The following is a 20,867-nucleotide window of genomic DNA, read 5'->3' on the forward strand; positions in this document are numbered from 1 at the left end:
AAAAATGCCGCCCAAGAGAACGGGGAACTACTGTCATGGTGGCATCACGATTGTCCTGTAGCGCTGAGCCTGTGCATGGTCGCAACTATATTGTCAGGAAAGGCCCTTCCACGGTACTGATCGCTCCGCAGGGCTCCTCTGGAATGCGATGCTGGCCGTCATTTCCGTCTGGAGAGCCAAGCGCTCTGCGGTTTCACGAGCTCGCGCCCGCCGTCGAGCAACGGTGGATTGAGCTGCAACAAACGAACAAAGTCTTGACTGTCTCAACGAGGCTGTGTCAATCGGCGGGAAATCAACGGACGCGCAATTCACTCGCGATCAAGACGTCTTCCAGGCATGCTCCTGCCAGTCATTGGCTTTGTTGCCCCTGACCAAGGCTCGGCGGGCTTCTGCTAATTCACCACTATGGACTTGGCTGCTTGGTCTCCGCGATTACTGCGCGCACGCCAATACCGGCAGACTTGGCGCGCAGCAGCGCCAGACAAACCATGAGGGTTGGCAAGTTCCACTTGTAGCACTCGGGGGAACCAAGAAATTGCTCTGTTGCCGCTTCAAATACTTTGACCATCCCGGCTTTCGCCTCGACAGTCGTATGTTCTCAGTGTGAGCTTTACCTTTCCTACTTACTTTACCAGTCACTCGTTAAGACTTGCACCACTCGCTCTTCTATTTGCCTTTTAATTCCGCTTCTTCTCCCACTCCTCCAGCCATGAAGGCCTGTGTCGTCTTCTCCGTACTGGGTGCCGCTGTTGCCCCAGCATTTGCCAGCGTCGTCGCCCGTCAATCAAAGGGAAACCTACCTCCAGTCACCGTTCGCGGCAACGCCTTCTTCGCCGGTGATGAGCGATTGTACATTCGCGGTCTCGCGTACCAGCCAGGTTTGTTGTCACCAAACAACAACAAGAACAAGGCACGATACTAATACATCTCAGGTGGTGCTGCCGACGCTGCCGACCCGCTGCTCGACCTTGAGGGTCTTGCACGCGACATTGAGAACTTCAAGACGCTCGGCATCAACACCATCCGTATCTACACTATCGACAACTCTCAGAACCACGATGAGGGCATGAAGATGCTCGACGACGCCGGCATCTACTTGGCGCTCGATGCCAACACACCCAAGTACTCTCTCAACCGCGAGAACGAGGACACACTCCACCGTTCGTACAACGACGTTTACCTGCAATCCGTCTTTGCTACCATCGACGCATTTGCCGACTACAACAACTTGCTTCTCTTCTTTTCCGGAAACGAGGTCATCAACGCGAGGAACAACACCAACGCTGCTCCTTACATCAAGGCCGTTACGCGTGACATGAAGCAGTACATCTCCAACAGGCACAGCCGTGTCATTCCCGTCGGATACTCTGCTGCTGATGTTGCCGAGAACATCGAGTCCCAGGCGCTCTACTTCAACTGCGGTACTGATGACGAGCGCTCCGACTTCTTTGCCTTCAACGACTATTCGTGGTGCGACCCCTCGTCTTTCACCGAGTCCGGATGGGACGCCAAGGTCAGGACGTACAGCGACTACAGCAAGCCCATCTTCCTGTCCGAGTTTGGCTGCATCACCAACCAGCGCAACTGGGGTGAGATTGAGGCTTTGTACTCGACCAACATGACTGGTGTCTACTCTGGTGGTCTTGTCTACGAGTACACTGTGGAGCCCAACGGTTACGGTCTTGTCGAGATCAACGGAAACGGTGACATTGAGCCCAACGCCGACTTTGAGCGTCTCGCCGAGGCCTACCAGGCGACTGCCAACCCCACCGGTTCCGGCGGCTTCCGTGAGAACGGCGAGGCTTCCGAGTGCCCTGCTGAGTCTGATGAATGGCACGTCGAGGGCACCAGCCTTCCTGCGATCCCCGCCAACGCTGTCAAGTTCATGGACGAGGGTGCTGGTGAGGGACCCGGTCTCGAGGGTGATGGCTCGCACTTTGCTGGCGAACCCAGCGAGTCTACTGCTACCCCCGGATCTGGCCAACCCACGCGCTCGCCTGCTCCCGGTTCCACTGGCGGCGCTGGCGGCAGCGAGGGAGCTGCTGCCGGTGTAGAGGTGCCTCTTCGCTTCATCGGCATGATCGCAGCCAGCGCTCTCTTCGGTGCTGTCCTCGTCTTCTAAGCGGAACGTGTAAGCATGCACATTGAACGGACGTAGAGCAACTGTTTTCTTGTTTCTGGAGTTTTTTTTTGTGTTGACTGCCGTCGTCGGCGTTACCTATATACCTGAATCGTCATTGCGGGCGCAGGGCCTTTTGTGTAGTAATATACGCCAAAAGCTTTTTTCTCAAACAATGTCTGCTTGCTGTGGATGTGAATGCGGTGACTCTGATTGAGACTGCGATGGTGAATGTGGTGGAGGCGAGGGTGAGGGCATGGGCTAGCGGCGTCATGGACCCTGGTTCTTCAAGGCATGCAATGGAAGCTTCCACGGTCGTGATTGCCCCAACTGCCCAGCTTCCTTTCACCCACCACGATGAAGACGGCTTTATAGAAAAGGTCGCAGAGCCCAGAAAACCCCCCCGCTGCTTGCCCACAACCCTTCTCCCGCTGAACAGTCGCACTGCCACTACCCCGCCATGGACGACGCCCGCAAAGGCGACGCCGCGCTCAGCGCAAGCAAGCCCGAAGAAGCGATTGCGCACTACACCAAGGCCCTTTCAGCCAACCCCTCGGCCGTCAAGTACTACATTGGCCGCGCCACGGCCTACCAGCGGACGTCCAAATACGCCGAGTCCCTCAGCGATGCCGAGCTCGCCGTCGTCTTCGCGAAGAAGCGCGGCTCGCGCGAGCTCATCAAGGACGCCCAGTTTCGACGCGCCGTCGCCCTGTTCCACCTCGGAAGATACGCAGATGCCGAGTACCTGCTGAAGATTGTCAAGGGGCTCGACGACAAGGACAAGATGCTGCCCATCTGGGAGTCCAAGGTCGCAACCAAGCTGAAGGATGTCCCGCACGACGACGAGAGGCGGAACGTCACCATCCAGGAGACACCAGACGTCGACATGCCCAGCACCCCAGCACCTTCCAAGACTCCCGAGTCCGCCCCTGCCCCAGTGCAGGCCCCGAAGCCTGTTGCGCCGACCCCGAAAGACAAGATCAAGACCGACTGGTACCAGTCGCCTGAAGTCGTCACGCTGACTATCATGGCCAAAGGCATACCAAACGACAAACTGGACGTCGAGTTCCAAGAACGATCCGTGTCAGTCTCGTTCCCCATCGCCGGCTCATTGTCAGAATACAGCTACAGCGCCGACCCTCTATACGAAAAGATCGACCCCGCGCAATCCAAATTCCGAGTCACGCCTACAAAGTTGGAGATTACAATGCGCAAAGCAACTACCGGTCTAAAATGGCATGACCTCGAGCACCCCGACGGCCACGTTGCCACTGCCCAAGCGCCAGATGCCACCCTCGCCGTCCGCACGACCAAAGAAACAGCCCCCGCATATCCAACGTCCTCCAAGTCAGGCGCGAAGAACTGGGACAAGGTTGTGGTCAACGATCTCGACGAAAAAGACGAAATCGAAGGCGACGAGACGTCACACTTCTTCAAGCAGCTGTACAGCGGCGCTACGCCTGAGCAGCAGCGCGCCATGATGAAGAGCTACCAGGAGAGCGGCGGTACAGTGCTGAGCACCGACTGGAGCAACGTTGGCAACAAGACTGTGGTACCCGAACCACCAGAGGGCATGGAGGCGAAGAAATATTCGGAATAGTATCCGCCTCGCTGCCAGAGTACGGGCATTTTCTTTGTGAGTCCTCATGATATGACGCATAGCAAGGTGTTTGGGGCAGGCAATGGGATTTATACCTACGTAGCGCACGTAGGGTACAACATGGGATGATTTATTGACATCTGGAAAACTTCTCGTACCTGATTCTGGAACTTTTGGACCCTTGCTTATTACCTAAAGAAACTCGTGACCTCGCGTCGTGCATGCACCGAAGCCGAGCGGACGTTAGCATCGCTCGTAATGGAGGAGCGACGCGAGTTGCAGGGTTTCCCCACAAGCGTCATAGCGATTGCATCCTAACTTCCCGTGGTGCTTCTCACATTGTATAAGCTTACAAACTATGCCATATCTTGCTTTCCTAAGCATTTGTCCTGCATACGCAAAACTAGAGGCAGGTTGAATACATTTCTTGTATATGTTCGGCAGAGTTGTGCGTGCATCGTCGACCATTCCTAAACCAAACTTTGGTCCACCCATCACACCCAATCACGTTGCGCGCTCAAGGCAGTTGGACCCTACACGTTCGAGCGTATTGAGAACCATGGCTACCGGATCCAAAGTTCATCTGGAAGCATCGCAAAAGCCTCAGTACTATGTCAGCGGGCTGAGACCCGAAAGTGCGGAGAAGGCAAGCCAATTGTTGCAAACAAATCATGAGGAGCATCACATTTTCTTCAATCGAATCGGGTTTCATGTAAGATGGTAATGTTCGTCGTAAACATGGCAAATACTCACAACTCCCATCTAGAACCACATCGCCCACCATCTCCTCACTCTATTTGCGCTCAACGCCTCAACAGAAGAACTCCAAGAAGCCTACGATACGAATGTAAACTACCAACGCCCGTCCGAGGTCCTCAAAGAGTCCATCGTGAATGACATGCACAACCTTGAGCGCTTCAAGTCGTATCTTGGACAAGAGAAATACTACCATGATTTCCTCATGTACTTCCAGCAAGAGATTGACGATAAGGGCTGGCAACGCACACTGCAAGAACATGTGTTTGCAGAAACCGAACACGCAGAGGACATGTTAGTACGCATGTATGCCAGCATTTATCATCCCATTATACATCTCGGATTCGGCATCGAGTTCCAACAGCCAGCCATCATCGCAGAGGCGCTGGCGCAAGCCGCTGTACACGACAATTGGATGGGATCGCTATTCTTTGGATGCGAAAAGGCTGCCAAAGAGACAAGAGGAAAAGACGGGCCGAGGAAGACCATCGTTCAGATATTGGAAGAGTGCAAGAAAGACGACAAGTTGAGCAAAGCACCGCGCTTTGAAGATGGAAATAAGATCCGAGACGGAATTATGAAAAGAGCACCAGAAGAGATGATCAAGTATGCGAAACAGTATACAGTCAAAGAGGAGGAACTGGAAGAGAAGACTGCGGAGATGATCAACGCCGCTGGTATGTCATGGACTCGTCTCCAGTCTAACCATGTTCCAAGTCTCTGTCCATGATCATACTAACGCAAACGCAACAACAGTGTACTTCACAGCCGCCGCCCAGCGTCCACCACACCAAGTCAAGTTCGACTTTTTCTACATGCATTGCGTAAACTCCAGCATCTTCTTCTCCGCCTTTCTCTCTCCCGCCTCCTCTCTGTCCCCCTCCATCCAACGTCGCCTTCTAGAATGGAAAATCTGGAGCGACATTATAATATATGTGTGTTGCGGCTGTCCACCCCTCCTCATCGATGAGATTCACAGCTACGTGCCTAGGAAAGATGGTGACATGGGTGAAGTCATCAAGCGGGTGAACAAGGTGCAAGACGATGGGCATGCTTGTAAGCTTGTGAGGGCGATTGCCAATGCAGAGGCGGTTTGTAACAAGTGGGAAAGTAAAGAGGAAATGCTGGTCAAGGGGGATATGTGGAGAAAGATTGGACACATGGCAGTAGATTCCGTAGAGGCGGGAGAGCCACTTTGGGCGATAAGCTGTGGGTTCAAGGAGGCATGGGAGCAGATTCCGTTGCGGGACGGGGCGAGACTGTGAGGGCGTCAAGAGGTCATGGGATCATGGGGTCATGGGATTGGTAGTGGTACGGTACAACCCACCAACCCCATGGACCGCACATGGTTTCCTAGCGACATTGGATCACATGGGGAAATATCTGCTTTTTACCTTGCGCGCTTGGTGTTGCAAGAGAAAGACCGGACTATGGACGGACTGGTATAGGCAATATCCGAGACATGTGTTAATGTCGTCGATAGTTCCCAATCTCTTGGGACTGGTTTGCCGTAGCAGTAAAAGCGGTGATCAACTCATGTTTGGTATACAATGCTTTTGTTTGCCAAGTTCTCCCACATGTCAAAGCATAATGGGAGATCATGCGGACGATGGAAACAGAGAAGAACGGTACGTAAAATCAGATACTATGCTCCCCTGAACCGATCTCAACTCTTTTCCCGTGGTACACATGACATCAGATCGATCGATCGTATTAAGCTGACATCGTGCTTATTGTGTTGTTGGGCCTAGACATTCATGCCTTCCTCCATCGTGTCCCCGCGCTATCGATATATAACAGCCGTCCCCGGGTGTCGCCGACGCACGGCTCAAGGATGCGATGTGGCGGCGGCGCAAAAGAAAGAAAAAGCAGGGAGTAACGTGGCCAGCCGTACTATCTGTGGAACAGTTGGGCGCAAGCTTGTGGCGCGCATCTGGGTGCGCTATCGATACACAGCTCTTTCCTTGCTCAGATCTATGCATGTAACTTGGCTCGACAAAGCTCTAGACAGACGCGAACAGGCTGAATTACGCATGCTGATCCTTGTCTTACATGCGCAAGTCGAGGGTAGCATGAGTTTGACGTTGTTCCAGAAATTCATGCCTTGAAACATTTCAGGCGGGCTCTGTGGATTGAGCCAATGGCAGCTGCGGGGTACCTGAGCGAAAGCGTGTTTTACACTTGTGCCTGAGAATAACAACCAGGATCTGTGCGTCGAGTATTACTATGTATGCGAGTATAGGAGGGGTGTGAGACGAGTGACAGGTTTTTCTTAGAGGACTCATTTACCCAGCCGCGAATATGTCGTCGTGACGAGGGAGGGGGGGCGCACTGCGCTCAGCTCCTGCTGCCTTGAGTCTAGGCTATAGCAGGCACAGATATGGTTCTTGCACTATTCCTGTCCCATCGTGCCATCGTGAGGGCTGAGAAGAAGTCAGCTTCGAGTGAGCGCGCAAGAATAGCGCCGGCCTATTGTCCAGCGACAGCGCACGACGCCCTTGTGAGCGCTACTGCAGGAACCAGAAAAAAAACCGCTATCGATAGGCTCTATGGTGCCGGCATGGGAATTACAGCACACGAGGCGAGGGGCGTGGCGCTTACGCCTTGCGCCCAACCACGACTTGCGCTCCTAGCAGAAGAGGGGTCCTAGAGAAGGTCGTGCGACCGCTGTGCCGCACAAGGAGGGCATTGAGGATTCTTTTGGACTTGCGCGCAGGACGCCGTGTCGTGACAAGTCACCACCAAGCGACCAAGCAGAGTAGCGAGATGGCGAGAAGATGTTACGGTTCGCCGCGTTATTGCCGCGCCGGCTTGGAGGCCTTTGGCGTAATCTCTCATGCTCCGAATTCCCGCGCGAATAGAGGCAGACAGCCGCTCACCGACTAGCAAGCAGAGGAAGCGTTGTTTTGGAGTGGTGCAAGCAGCTCAGGTGCCAAAGATCAACCACGCCTCGCGGAAAAGAAAGGGAGTAGTCGGAGGCATTGAATCATCACGATGACATGGACGCCTCTGCCGACATCCGCATTGCAATTGGGATGCGCCATTTCAGTGGGTCGCCATGATGTCGCCGCCGTCAGTGCAGGATTTTGGGGGCGTCTGCGAGTGGCAGCTCTCCTGGCTTGGAGATTGCGATGCTGCGACGAGGCGCACGGTTTGCTGCCAATTCAGGTACCCAGACTACCTATACCAAAGAAAGACGATAGGAAGCGATGATCCGGTCTGATTGTGTCATGCCGGCCGGTGTTACGTGCAACCACCTACCGAATACGCAGATGAGCAATGCGCGCAAGAGTGGAGCGGGTCAGCTAGGCCACGGGGATGGTGAAGCAGAGGCGTGGATGCTTCACCATGACCAGCATCGTGAGTGTCGCCTCCACAGAATGCGGCTTCCAAGCCGTCGATTGATTTGGCTCGCGCAAGGCTGTCCGCCGGCACTCCAAGATGCATACGCTGGCTCCCCTTACGGCCATGTTTCAGCTTACCATTCACGGACTAGCGGCCGATGCGCAGCGCCTCACGGGCCAACGAGAGCATCGCAGCAGCCTCCCGGACGTCCCATGCTCCATGGGCTAATCTAGGGTTTCACCTCGCTAAACCAAAGCATTCCTTCATCTCCCCTAAAAAGACCCTCTAGCACTGATCAAGCGTGATAACCGCTCGTTTCCCCATTTCACCCGTATCTCATCTCCTTCTTTTCCCTTCCTTTACCGCGTTCATTCTCTCGCTCCGTCACTCCTTTGGCACTCCCAGCAACATTCGCTACCCATCAATCTTGTTGTCCTCGCGACAACGCTCCACTCATTTTCGTGTCTATCCAACTTGAAGCTCGAGAGAGTCCTGGAGGCTGAGGTTATTCACTTCGTCAACATACACGGAAACGCCGCCGATACTATCCCGAAAGACATAGTGGAAAAAAAGCATTCGCCTTTTGTCTCAACACCCACCCTTGTCACAAGAGCCCTCCACCACTTCTACACTCAACCCTAGTCGACTGTACTCTCAACCATGAAGTCTGTCGCATCCATCGCCGCGGCAGCTATGCTGTCCGGCTCTGCCAACGCTTTCTGGCGCATGCCTTGCCACGACCGCACTGCTCTCGCACGTCTGGATCCCATTGTCGACGAGGGAACTGCTTCTTCCCACAGCCACACCATCCACGGTGGAAGCAGTAAGTAGAGACCGCCCGCTTCTTGTTCGACACATTACGCCAGGCGCATGATGGATGAGCATGTACTCTGGACAATCCAGGGCTTCTCCAAACAGGGAGCCCCTGAGCTGTCTAGTTGTGTGCGAGTCGTTCATGCGATGACCTGCATATGGATGTCCGAGTCAGGGGCGGGTTCGCAGATGATACAGCTTACTAACAGCCGACAGACTTCGCTGAGACGACCACCTACGACATGCTTCGTAAGTCGGAGTGCACCTCGTGCCAGTTCGACGACGACAAGTCCGCCTACTGGACCCCCTCTCTGCACTTCGTCCACGAGGGTGGCAAGACTGAGATCGTCCCCCAGGTTGGTGGTATGCTCGCATACTACCTCCTCCTCGGTGAGGATCTGAAGGCTTTCCCCGAGGGCTTCCAGATGCTCGCAGGTGACTCGCGTCTTCGCAACTTCACCGGCCTGGTTCCTGACCCGCCAACCGCTGAATGGACCGCCGAGGACATGACCCAGTTGTCCCTCGGCCAGAAGTCCATTGGCTTCAACTGCCTGAACTACAACAAGGCACCCGAGGGCTCGCGCTACCGCCACTTCATGCCCACCAAGGAGTACATGGACGAGAACTGCGCCAACGGTATCCGTGCCGAGATCATGTTCCCCTCGTGCTGGAACGGCAAGGACGTGGCCGCCGATGACCACAGGAGCCACGTGGCCTACCCCAGCATGATTGACGGCGGTTCGTGCCCCGAGGGCTACGAGACCCGTCTTCCTTCTCTCTTCTACGAGACCATCTGGAACACCTACAAGTTCAAGGACTCCGCTGGTCAGTTCGTGTGGTCCAACGGTGACCCAACTGGTACGTCAATCCATGCATTTCTGTATCGACTAACCACTAATACAAACTAGGTTACGGATACCACGCTGATTTCATCAACGGATGGAACATCGATACTCTCCAGTCCGCCGTCTCCACCTGCACCAACCCCTCTGGTCGCGTTGAGGACTGCCCTGTCTTCTCCGGCGGTCTCCAGACCGAGTCTGAGCAGGCCACCTGCAAGATCGAGGCCATGCCCAAGATCCTCTCTGTCGACGACTGCGCCGGTCCTTCCGATGGTCTCTGCGGTAACGTCCCCGTTCAGTACGGACCCGAGTACGCCGATCCCCTTGAGGGAGGAGACAAGGAAGACGAGAAGCCCGTCAAGCCTACTCTGTCTTCTGTCGCTCCCGTACCCACTCAGTCCTACGCCCCTGCTCACTCCATGGGCGCTGGTGGTATCTCCGTCTACAACGTTGAGAGCCCTTCGTCGGCCAAGTCCTCGTCGGTCAAGCCCAGCTCCAGCGCTGACTACGGAAACTACCCCGCTGATCCTCTCGTTACTCCTCTTGCCGACATCGCTGATGCTCTTGGTGATGACGAGGTCGTCTCTACCACTACCTACACCAAGGACGGTGTCGTGTACGAGGTTGCCATTGTTGAGGTCGTCGTTACCACCACTGTTGCTCCCAACTACCGCCGACACGCACACAAGCACCGTCGTGGTCATTTCGGTCGCAACTAAGTCTTTTAGCTTCCCAAAGAAACATATAAAGACTTTGATGATGGCACCCAAAGCATTCTTCAGTACATGGTTCTTGCATGCGTATTGGCGTTCTCCTACGACTACCAACGACGACAACTGAAAAGATTCTTCATCCTTGCTGCCTAGCTCCCGGGTCTTCATTCCCGTCCCCGCACTTCCTTAGCTGGAGGTTGGGCGGGTGTATCGACCTCACTTCTCAAGATATGTAGCTGTGGCCAAGGCAGAAACAATTCTTCATCTTTGTCCGATTCTTACCTTTCTGTACTATCTCGTTATTTTTCTCAAAGTGTTGGTTGGTGTTTGTTGGGGAGAAGGCTGTAGGAAGGCTGCGCCAGATGACAGTTCTGCGTTATCCCCTAGGGACAAGAAAGAAAGTGGTTCTTAGAAACAAAGGAGTGATGTAGATTTGCGCACGATACCATTGAAACTGTTTTTTGCTTTGCTGTAAATGTTATGCCTTTCTGCCTTTTCCACCTTACGACCCGTGGATGATCCGAAGTTTATCAAGTATGGATTGCTAAGATTTTGTAATGTATTGGTGATGAAAAAGGACATTTAGTCGACTTGTTAAACAGACGAGTGAGGTTCCTATCGTTTCGTTGTGACCTGCTATGTTGGCATTCTCTTGGTCGTCATTTGAAGTATATACCAAATAACAGCTCTGGTGGCCCGTACTCATGCACTTTGTTCTTACTCACGAGTCGTCAAGCTGGACGCAAGGGTCTATTTATCTGCGTGACCTGGCCACAACAACGCTACACTTCGCCAGCTTCGTTTCAAAGGCTCCGATATCGCCTAACAATTTGCCGATTTGCTCCCCTGTTCATCACTGTCCAGGTGAGGCACGTCATATCGTTGCAAGTAAATGTTGCTACAGATAGTACCTGAACTCCGTTTCCGTATATTCTAAGTACTTGAGCCATTGAAAATACATACGCTATCCCACATGGGCAGTGCGGTGGGATGTCGCGAGTCTACTGTAAACACGCATTCGTGGCAGCCTCGTTATGAACTGCGATAATTACCTTCTACAAACGACTTGTTTTCCCCTTCATTCACAAATCTCTAGTGAATGGACGCCTGCCATTCGAGGATTGGTTCCACTTGTATCACACTCACTGTCGACGATGCGTGAGACCCACTGACAACCATGCGTTACTGTTTCCCTGACTATATTCAGGCTCCGAACAGCATCTACTATAAAACTCCGAGACTCACACAGTTGCTCTCTCCTCCTTTCTAACACGCTCAACAAGCCCCGGTGCCGAACTCCCTTTTCCGAACTACACCATGGATTTCTCCCGCCTCGAGGCTATCATATCCGAATTCAACTCTACAAGCAACAATGCAACCGCCACGAGCGTACCCTCGACAGTCCTAGAGATGTTTATTCCAGGCTACAGCACAATCGCTCAGCTAACATATCGCCACCTTGGTTTCGACATCGGCGTCTTCGTCACGGGATGGCTCGTCCTCTTCGGTCTATACCACGGGGCCATCCTCACTTACAACCGAGCCTACCACTACTTCACCGTATACTACATGTCAGAAATCACCATTGATTCATATGACTACCTCTACGACCATGTCATGAGCTGGGTAGCGGCACAGCATATGAGGTCATCTAGTAGATACCTAACTGCATCTACCCGCTACCTTGACGAACTCAATGTCGAAGACCTAGCTGACTGCAGCGACGCGTTTGATGAATACGGGATTTTTAACGAAATGAAGTGGGCGAGTAACATATCGCCGTTATATCAGCCTAATTTTGGTGACTACACCTTTTACCACGAAGGACGGTGGTTCAGGTTCAAGCGTGAAAAGAAGGACCCGAACGGAATGGCGAGCAGGTACAATGAGCAAATTGTATTGTGTTGTAGGGGGAGGACAACTGAGCCGATCAAGCAGCTGCTTGTCCACATCAAGACGTGGAGTCTTCACGAGGCAAGTACGACTACGTCGATTTACCAGGCCTCGGGTCACGGCGGCGACAGTGGCCGGCAGTGGCAATGCGACTGTACACGCTTATCACGACCACTAAGCACGGTATGTCTAGATCAGCAACAGAAAAGCAAGATTGTCGCGGATATCAACGAGTACCTCGACCCTGCCACGGCGCGTTGGTATGGCGCACGCGGTATCCCTCATCGCCGTGGCTATCTCTTCCATGGCCCACCAGGAACAGGAAAGACGTCGCTATCTTTTGCTCTAGCCGGTATATTTGGCCTGGATGTATACTGTCTCTCTCTCAACGATGGTATCACCGAGTCCGAGCTGGGTTACTTGTTCAAGCGACTTCCTGGTCGATGTCTTCTTCTCCTTGAAGATATTGACGCTGCGGGCATTCGCCGCGAGGGCCTCGAGTCCCCTGACTTGGACACCGATGACACTACGACCGACCTCGAGGCAACCAAAGTCGAGGCAACCAAAGTCGAGGCACAGGACAAGTCAGGTGGTATGTTATCAAAAGTTCTAGGTATTCTTGCGTGGCTCCTGATACTGGTCGGGATGCCCTCCAGTCTTTTCAGCGGACTTTCGAAGCAGAAAGAGCCAGTAAAAGAGCCTACAGCTCCAAAGGTAGTGACGAACGCAGCCGCAAAGTCACCTTCAGGACCCTCAGGAGGAGGTAACGGGTCCATAAGTCTAAGCGGACTGCTCAATGTCATCGACGGTGCTGCTTCCCACGAGGGCCATGTGCTCATCATGACGACCAATACACCAGAGAAATTGGATGACGCCTTGACCCGACCGGGTCGCGTTGATCTCCAGATCGGCTTCACGCTTGCCACACGCGACCAGATCCGCCACATGTATGTGCGCATGTTCAGCGATGCCGCCACTCTACCTAAGACCGCCCCTGCGACCAAAGCCGCCACGACCAGCGCAGTACCCGCAGACACAGTTATGAAACACGAGCTCCTGGATATCTACCTTCCCGTAAAGTCGGTTGCCGCTACTGTCGAGCCTGCCAAGCTCGAGGAGATGGCACAGCGATTTGCTGATGCGTTGCCCGAGAAGATCTTCTCGCCTGCGGAGATCCAGGGTTATTTGCTGACGCACAAGAGGCATCCAGAGAAGGCGATAGAGGAAGTAGGCAAGTGGAAGGATGAGATGATTGAGGTGAAGAAGAAGAAGAAGAAGCAGGCGAGCTAGGTCATAGTTGCTTGATGTAGGACGGGAGGCAGAAGACAGATACAGTGTACATGGCCATTAGTTCCTCACCAATGCCATCCGCTGATGAGAAAGAATAATACTAGTCGTTATTTCGAGACGTGTTACATCGAATCACTGATATGAAGTTCATGTTTCTTGAGCCATATATTATCATATATGGTTCTTGGGCTATGGTGGCGATGGTGATGCGGAATCACTGATATGAGTCTTTGGCAAAGCTGGGAACTGGCTCTGAGGGTAGAAGTGATAGTAATTCCACTCCTGTGAGAGCTCGATGTTCCATATGAGGCTCTTACCGTGTTCCACGGCAATACCGGGTCTATGTGCGTTTATCAACATCACCAAGGGTGCCCCCTTCTCAACAAAAAGGCGGCACAGGTGTCTCGAGCAATACTACGTGCGCATGGTACTGTAGCCTATGCATTACAATATCAGCGAGATGCTGACTTGTCACCCTGTGTATATCAGATAGTCGTGTGTAAGCAGCACGAGAAACGATGCGTTGTGTATTATAGTTCGGCGAGACAGGCGGCGGTACGTCGATGGCTGGTTTTGTCGACGAGGTATTGAGACGAGGCGGTCAATCAAGAAGGGTAACTGCTGAGACCGAAGAGATCGCGGGCGAAAGGCGTATTCGCTAGACGGTATCACGTCCTGAAGGCATGTCGACGTAAACGTACTGTTCTTGCGGGTTAGCCGTCTCAAGTCGTGCTGTGATAATGTAAGGATGTGCGTATGACAATGTCTCTACACAAGTTGTCACCATGGTACATAGCCAGTACCTGCTCTCCGGCGCCCAGGAGTAGTAAGAGAAGTACAATCGTCATGACCAAAATCTGGTGGGTTGGCCGTCGTCGAACGGAGCTGTGGAAGCATCGACTGAGGCCACAGCCCTGTCTCATTCTGCTCTTCGGGTTTCCTCGCTCGGCGTCATCAGCACTCCTGTACACTTGCGTAAACCCACCTCTGCGATGCGCAAAGCAAATTGGTGGCTTGCATTCTCCCCTGCGGAAGGATCCTAGGTGCGTAGGCGAGCTGCGCTTGGCTCACAACCCTTAACCCAGCAGAAGCGCGATTATGTCATGTTTGAGTGGCTTTCCTGTACCCGAAGCCGAGCAGCTATGTCATACTTGGGCCCGCATCTTTGAGGATGCTCTGGCGAGGCGGATAGCTCGCCTGATGACGAACGTCTGCTGGGGCAGTCAAATGTAGTGGTGTGTTTGTCGATCGTTTTCGATGACGATCTATTTCGAGAACAATTTTCCTGCCACCGTTTTCAAAGAAATAAGCGACATGACATCATACGGGAACAGGGAGAAGATGGTCAGCGCTGTGTTGACCGGTAAGGGTCTCGAACAGTCGTAAGCAATATTGGACGAGTTTGAAGCACGTTCGCAATATGGTAGCTGCTCTGTGAATGACGTGCATAGGCTTCCTTGCGTCAGTCGCGTGCAAGCGGACCCAAACAACGTCAAACCGCACTCGAAACGTCAGTCAGTGCCGATGCCGATGAACTCGGCACGCGTTCCGGATTGACATGGCTCCGCGGGACAGTTACACTGGTGGTTCAGACATTCATCGCTGATGCGGACCTGTACTGTACGGGTAGCATCATAACCCACAAAAGCGCAAACAGCCGCACCCGCCGTGCATCATTGCGAGCAAGTAGCGAGCAGGCTAACGGGGCTCTTTGGACGGGAAGCTGCCTTTGTGGGAAGGACGTGGTGTGGGGGGACCAAATGCGTCAACGGGGATGAAGATCTGTGGGTTGCCATGACGTTCCGCAAGCACGGTTGGAAAGGGACTAGAACGGTCGAAGTGGTCCTATTTCGATCCTGACACGAACTTGCGATATGCGGCGAAGTTGAGTAGAATCTCAGTGGTGGGATTGAGGATTTGGAGATGTGCGTTTGGCATGAGTGGTCTAGACGAAAGGTAGCGGCATCGAGAAATTGGAGAATTGATCGAAAAGGTGTTTCTCATGGAAGTTTGGACATTCGACTCGACGCTGTCAAAGAGGCAGTAATTTTTGATCTGATAGGCAGATTATGCAGCATGACGATCTTTTGTTGTGGGACACAAATTCTGTCCAAACTCTGTCCAGACTCTGTCCAAATTCTTTTAGATTAATTGCACGGCTTTCATTGGAGGGTAGGGTGATGATCACAGGCCTCAAAATCTAGCCAGTGCAGATTACGCGTAGGGCGTGGATCTTTCTTTGAGCGAGTGCGTTGCAGAGTATACGGCCAGATCCGAGGTGTTCAGTCTCGTGACGCAGGCCGTGGTTGTCGGGCTGAACACGGTCTAGGCTGCAACGTAGAGAGCGTGGTAAGACGACATCATCATCGTCACCACGACGGTACCTGCGTCTTTGGTGCTCAGGGTGGAGGGGGTGAAGACCCTGCATGACAACGTCCGAGGCTGAAAGAGAGCCAACACGGACAAACGTCAGAAGTGACGATGTTCAGCCAGAGTGTGTTGCCCCAGGAGCGGTTACAGTGGAGGCTATGAACGCAACGGGCGTGTGGTAACGAAAGACCCTGCTTTTGCAAAAAGAGGGGCTAGGCCCGCTTATACATGGTCATGCAGGAGTCCCGGGCCTATCTTTGCCGGAATGGGACAAGATGACGTTCTTTGGCGCACGGAAACTCTGGCGCGTTGGAGCTGGGAGGGATCTTTCACGCTGCTGGGCCGCATATCTCTTGTGGCATGCGGGTTTCAAACTTGAGCCATGGGGGCCGTCTGACGTCGCTGGAGGAGTCTGAGCTCCACGAAGCGCGCAGACAGCCGTGCCGTTGAACCTTTTTGACATGGCTGTTGCGTCATGGAGTGTGAGCGAGAGACAACACAGCTTCATACGGGCACCTGGAATATGATGACTCGGCCATGAGGGAAATAGCAAGTATGTAACATGGGAAATTTGAGATTGCCGCTCGGCGGTTCTCAGGGAAGACACTGCGCAGGTGCAGCGTGCAGCCGTGTACCGCCTGACCCTTGATGGGCTGCACCACTCAACAGACGCGGTACGCTCGTCATGTGCTGTGAATGGCCGGCCAGCCTTGCTGCTGGGCAGGACCCCTAAACAGCTTCCCAGGGAGCCCATCATTGCCGACATCATAAGCAACATCGTGATCCCGGGCGACCTGACCCTCCCAAAACGGGGATGTCTGTATCGGTGGCTTCTCATTGGTCGCTAGGGTGACTAGGGCCGAATGGAGAAGGACCCTGTAGATCTGTGATTGCAAGCCCCAAAGATGGCGGCCCACTAGCGGGCTGGCCAGGAGGTGGATCACTTCTTTGACCCGACACTCAAGGGCCGATCTCTTGCCATGCGTGGCCATGATGGGGGACATATCGTTCCGCCCGCCTGTGTTGTGCGTACGTGCGTCCATTGTGAGACGGCAGGACAGTATATAGTTCGCACCCCGCTTGCTGATTTCCTAGATCCCATCACAATCAGTCCGGCCATCGATTCACATACAAATCCTCGATCTCCAGTACAGCCTCCGTACACACCTTATCTTGCTTAAGCTTCATACCGTTTCTACCTCACTACCAAGCTTCATCAATAATGTCTGCCATGACCGAGTCTCGCCAACAAGTCTACGTCGCCGCAGACGGCTTCTCAGAGCCCATGAGCGCTCAGCACAACTTCGCCAACAACTTTGACCTCAACGATCCTGAACGCGCCATGTCGGAGTACCAGAGGTATGTTGCTACACTTGACCATGACTCGCTCCGCATACTAACTACTTCCAGGATTATGCACGAGCACACCAAGCGCCAGCTCAGCACCGCTACCGACTCGGCACGTCGACGAAGCGGCGGCTCGTCGTCCGACTCCGTCAGCTCGACCAGCTCATAACAATCATTCTGATTGTCACACACAACCTTATCTTCTTCAAGTGTCCGAGACGCTATCTGTATTAGCGATGCATTGTCAAAGATCATGTTACGATCTACCCCTTTCCTTTTTATGAGAACGGCCGGCGTTTGGGAATTCACACATTGCTTTCGTCAATGGCATGCACGACTCGGTGTTGGATCAATCTAGCGATATCCTGCTTATCTCAACCAATTTAAAGTCTCCTGCTGGAGATTATCACTATTGCTACTCCGCTGCTATATCCATGTGAACATGCCAAATCTGTCTGCCTTGTGCTCAACAAATTCTGCGACAAGTGCTTGGACGTAGATAGCTACAGCGAAACAGTCTTGGAAACTTGTTTTGGTCCGTGCCGAGGTCGCAGCAATTCGACGCGGGACTTTGTTGCTCGGCGCATCCTTAGCCCCCACAACACGAATACACTGATCATAGGCTTTGCCATGCCAGCCACAACACTCACTCTCTGCTCATGCAACGCGCTTTGTAGGGGAAAATGCCGATAGGGTCTCCAACCTCCGCTTGGATACAGTTCAGCGTGGTTGCAGAGGCTAATTGCATCTTGGGGACGGCCTGGGCACCCGCCAATCACATCCAGGGACGCCACCAAAGACCCTCGTTCTGCAAAATGCACTAAGATCGTGCAGGATCTCATCCAGGGACCCGTGACGTGGAAAGAAAAGCCGCTGTAACTCCGATCATGTCCAGGGGAACGGACGGTGTGAAGCCTGGATCTTGGGAGGAAGATGCGAGTAGGGTCAAAGGACCGAAAGGAATTCGAGACCGCGGCAATGGAGTCTGGATTCAGGGACACACGAGTAAGATTCACGTCACGAGGATTTGTTTGTAAACAGCAGTGTACTAGCTTTGCTTACCAGAAAAGAGCCCGGAGTAACATGCTACAACGCCTTCCCATTCCCTGATTGTACCTAGGTATTGTCAGCCGAAAATATTGAATTTCACTCATGCGATCAAGTACCCAAAGACGCTAACACAGTTCCATTGAAACTTTCGACTAGGACATCAAGAGAGAACGCTTGCGCCTGTCATCTACATGATTCTTCCCTGCATGCGCGAACGCGTTCCCTCTCCAGCGCGACCCGTGAACCCCGAGGCCTACCTAGGTACCTAGGTACCCATGGATGACTGCGCAACGTTTTCCAACGTGTTTTCTGACTAATATCTTGGACGCCTAACGAGCTGCAGCAAACGCATAACCAGCCCAAGTAGCTTTGACACTGACTGCGAAATGCAGATGGCATCCCAGCGATGCGACAAGCTGCAGCTCCAGGAAACGGGCTAGCGCGCATTGCTCAACAAGAGCTTCAACCACCTTGCAACCAAGCCGATATCGCAAATTTTCTAGAATCCTACTCCTGGTGGAGGCTCACGAGAAGAAAAAAAGGCAGGCACCATTCTTCTCTCTGCACGTGTTGCCAAACGAATGAACCTTCAGAAGCAAGCCATCCAGGCACGGGCCGAGTGACTTGCCCGGATTGGCCGGATGCTCACGGGCATCTCCACCTGTGACATCGTTGGCAAGCTTCAACCCAAACATTCATCAGTTACCAGGTGGTCCCCATCAGTCGCTTTCGTGAATTTGCGCTTCATCCGCTAGAGTTTCCGCATTCTTCACTTGCATTGTTTGCGCATCCCGCTCTGTTTGTGTCGCGTCGCTGCCACTATGCGTTCCTTCGCTCTTACCGCTAGTCTCGCCGCGCTCTGCAGCGCAGCACCATACGGACAGCAGACGCCACTGAAGAACATCCTCGACAACACAGACAAGAGTGAAAGGTATACATACCCAACCGATTTCACCAGGGAGATCGTTCCGAAGCCGTTCCACAGCCACAACGACTACTGGCGTGATGTTCCCTTCTATTCGGGATTGAGCCAAGGTGCCATATCAACAGAAGCCGATGTGTGGCTACTCAACGGCACACTATATGTAAGTAATGCCTGATCCTTGCATTCGTTGCGACACCATTTGGTTGCAATCTCGGCTCATTCGTCAAAGGTCGGTCATGAGCCTGCTGCCTTGAGCGACAAGCGCACTCTTCAGTCTCTATATCTGGACCCTATTCTTGACACTTTACATCGCCAAAACCCAAGCACTCGATTTGTACAGCCCGGCGAGCAGAATGGTGTATTCGACACCTCCAGCGGACAGACTCTGTACTTCTTCATCGACTTGAAGACTGCTGCTGATGAGACCTGGCCTGCTGTCCTCGAAGCCTTGGAACCTCTGCGAAGCGGCGACTGGTTGACTACCTACGACGGTACGACTCTGCGCAAGAACCCCGTCACCGTCATCGGAACGGGAAACACGCAACTTTCTGACGTCCTCGCATCGTCTCCACGTGACGTGTTCTTCGATGCGCCACTTGCGGAGCTCAACGACTCCAAGTACAAAGACCTCACAGCTAACGAGTCGCCGATTGCATCTACCAATTTTGCATCATCCTTTGGTGACGTGCGTAAGCGTGAGTTCAACGACACGCAGCTAGAGACTTTGAGGAGCCAACTTGACATGGCCCATGACAAGGGAATCATGGCTAGGTACTGGAACCAGCCAGCCTATCCTATTGGCACGAGGAATGCGGTATGGCGCATTCTATGGGACGAGGGTGTTGATCTGTTGAACGTTGATGATCTTGCGGGCGCGGCTGCGTTCTGGGAGGGAACTGGCTAGTTGGATGGAACGCGTTTTGGCCATTTACAGCTGCCTGAATATCAGAGTACATAGAGAGAGACTTAACGAGTATAATTATCAAACAGATCATCAACACATGGCACTGCTTAGATCATCGCGTGCGGCGCACGTTCGCAGCTCGCTTAAACCGTGCGGCTCTTGCTCGCGTTCTGGTTCCTGCAGAAGCTGATCCCTGTAACCCCAGATTACGTATTCGCCCGAGATTTTCCACATGTCAGTCATCCAAGCAATTGTGTTCTGGACTTCATCTCATATTCGTTGCTTTCATCTGAGACCACTCAGCAATCATCTTCCCCAACCTTCTCCGATAGCATTCTTTATACACGTCCGTGGCTGGGCTTGGAGCGGCTTGCATACCTGAGTAGCTAGAGCCGGCCTTTCTTTGTTAAGCCCCCGTAACGTTCCCATCGCAATCCACCGCCAGAGAAGGGAACTGCGAGCTTGCAGCTAGCTCTAATTCATAATACTGTCGCAAGTGTTCCGAAATAGCATCTACAGGTTTGAAGAGGTACCTGGGAGCTGTGCGACTGAGAAAGAGCTTGGGAATAGCTGTGTTACGTCATAGCGACGATGTTTCCTCCAGCGCAGGGCTTGCGGTTGGACATTGATGCCATCAGCCAAATATTTGGCTCTATAAGCATCGCATGCTGGATAGGTACGTACTTTCCATCCTCTTGCGCAACATGTAGTTGTGCGATGCGCTTGCGCCGTATTGTTTCTGCATGATTGTTACCTCGGCAAGCCGGAGCTGACCCGCATGCAGTGGTTTTTTCACCCCAGATAATTGAGAACTGGAAGAGGAGCTCAGCAGAAGGCCTTTCGGTAGTCTTCATTGTGATATGGCTCCTCGGTGACTTTTTCAACATTATAGGTGCAGTA

The 20,867-nt window shown here is 53.1% G+C and overlaps 7 protein-coding genes across 7 annotated transcripts; all 7 read left to right on the forward strand.

Annotated features, from left to right (window-relative positions):
• Nucleotides 1-709: 709 nt before the first annotated feature.
• ACET3X_003136 (uncharacterized protein) lies at nt 710-2,122 on the forward strand (the record flags this gene model as incomplete). The annotated part of the gene is made up of 2 exons (XM_069448378.1): nt 710-878; nt 933-2,122. 2 exons carry the CDS (start codon nt 710-712, stop codon nt 2,120-2,122), a joined length of 1,359 nt encoding a protein of 452 aa, XP_069309683.1.
• Nucleotides 2,123-2,579: 457 nt separating this feature from the next.
• Nucleotides 2,580-3,719, forward strand: ACET3X_003137 (uncharacterized protein; the record flags this gene model as incomplete). Its single annotated transcript, XM_069448379.1, has 1 exon — nt 2,580-3,719. One exon carries the CDS (start codon nt 2,580-2,582, stop codon nt 3,717-3,719), a length of 1,140 nt encoding a protein of 379 aa, XP_069309684.1.
• A 559-nt stretch (nt 3,720-4,278) lies between these two features.
• Nucleotides 4,279-5,645, forward strand: ACET3X_003138 (uncharacterized protein; the record flags this gene model as incomplete). Its single annotated transcript, XM_069448380.1, has 4 exons — nt 4,279-4,431; nt 4,486-5,152; nt 5,232-5,531; nt 5,587-5,645. The coding sequence occupies 4 exons, from the start codon at nt 4,279-4,281 to the stop codon at nt 5,643-5,645; spliced, it is 1,179 nt and encodes a 392-aa protein (XP_069309685.1).
• Nucleotides 5,646-8,480: 2,835 nt separating this feature from the next.
• On the forward strand, nt 8,481-10,194 carry ACET3X_003139 (uncharacterized protein; the record flags this gene model as incomplete). The annotated part of the gene is made up of 3 exons (XM_069448381.1): nt 8,481-8,643; nt 8,850-9,491; nt 9,542-10,194. The coding sequence occupies 3 exons, from the start codon at nt 8,481-8,483 to the stop codon at nt 10,192-10,194; spliced, it is 1,458 nt and encodes a 485-aa protein (XP_069309686.1).
• Nucleotides 10,195-11,505: 1,311 nt separating this feature from the next.
• On the forward strand, nt 11,506-13,371 carry ACET3X_003140 (uncharacterized protein; the record flags this gene model as incomplete). Its single annotated transcript, XM_069448382.1, has 1 exon — nt 11,506-13,371. The coding sequence occupies one exon, from the start codon at nt 11,506-11,508 to the stop codon at nt 13,369-13,371; it is 1,866 nt and encodes a 621-aa protein (XP_069309687.1).
• A 3,365-nt stretch (nt 13,372-16,736) lies between these two features.
• ACET3X_003141 (uncharacterized protein) lies at nt 16,737-17,482 on the forward strand. Its single transcript, XM_069448384.1, has 2 exons — nt 16,737-17,100; nt 17,152-17,482. The coding sequence occupies exons 1-2, from the start codon at nt 16,964-16,966 to the stop codon at nt 17,255-17,257; spliced, it is 243 nt and encodes an 80-aa protein (XP_069309688.1). The 5' UTR covers nt 16,737-16,963; the 3' UTR covers nt 17,258-17,482.
• A 1,477-nt stretch (nt 17,483-18,959) lies between these two features.
• On the forward strand, nt 18,960-19,967 carry ACET3X_003142 (uncharacterized protein; the record flags this gene model as incomplete). The annotated part of the gene is made up of 2 exons (XM_069448385.1): nt 18,960-19,223; nt 19,293-19,967. 2 exons carry the CDS (start codon nt 18,960-18,962, stop codon nt 19,965-19,967), a joined length of 939 nt encoding a protein of 312 aa, XP_069309689.1.
• Between the last annotated feature and the right edge of the window lie 900 nt (nt 19,968-20,867).

This window comes from Alternaria dauci, chromosome 2 (assembly GCF_042100115.1).
Source record: "Alternaria dauci strain A2016 chromosome 2, whole genome shotgun sequence".
Classification (NCBI taxonomy): domain Eukaryota; kingdom Fungi; phylum Ascomycota; class Dothideomycetes; order Pleosporales; family Pleosporaceae; genus Alternaria; species Alternaria dauci.

What these genes read in the sequence shown, in the direction of transcription:
- ACET3X_003141 (XM_069448384.1), top strand. Translation starts at nt 16,964, where the DNA reads ATGTCTGCCATGACCGAGTCTCGCCAACAAGTCTACGTCGCCGCAGAC. An exon ending in GCCATGTCGGAGTACCAGAG is followed by an intron (nt 17,101 to 17,151) that starts GTATGTTGCTAC and finishes AACTACTTCCAG; the next exon opens with GATTATGCACGAGCACACCA.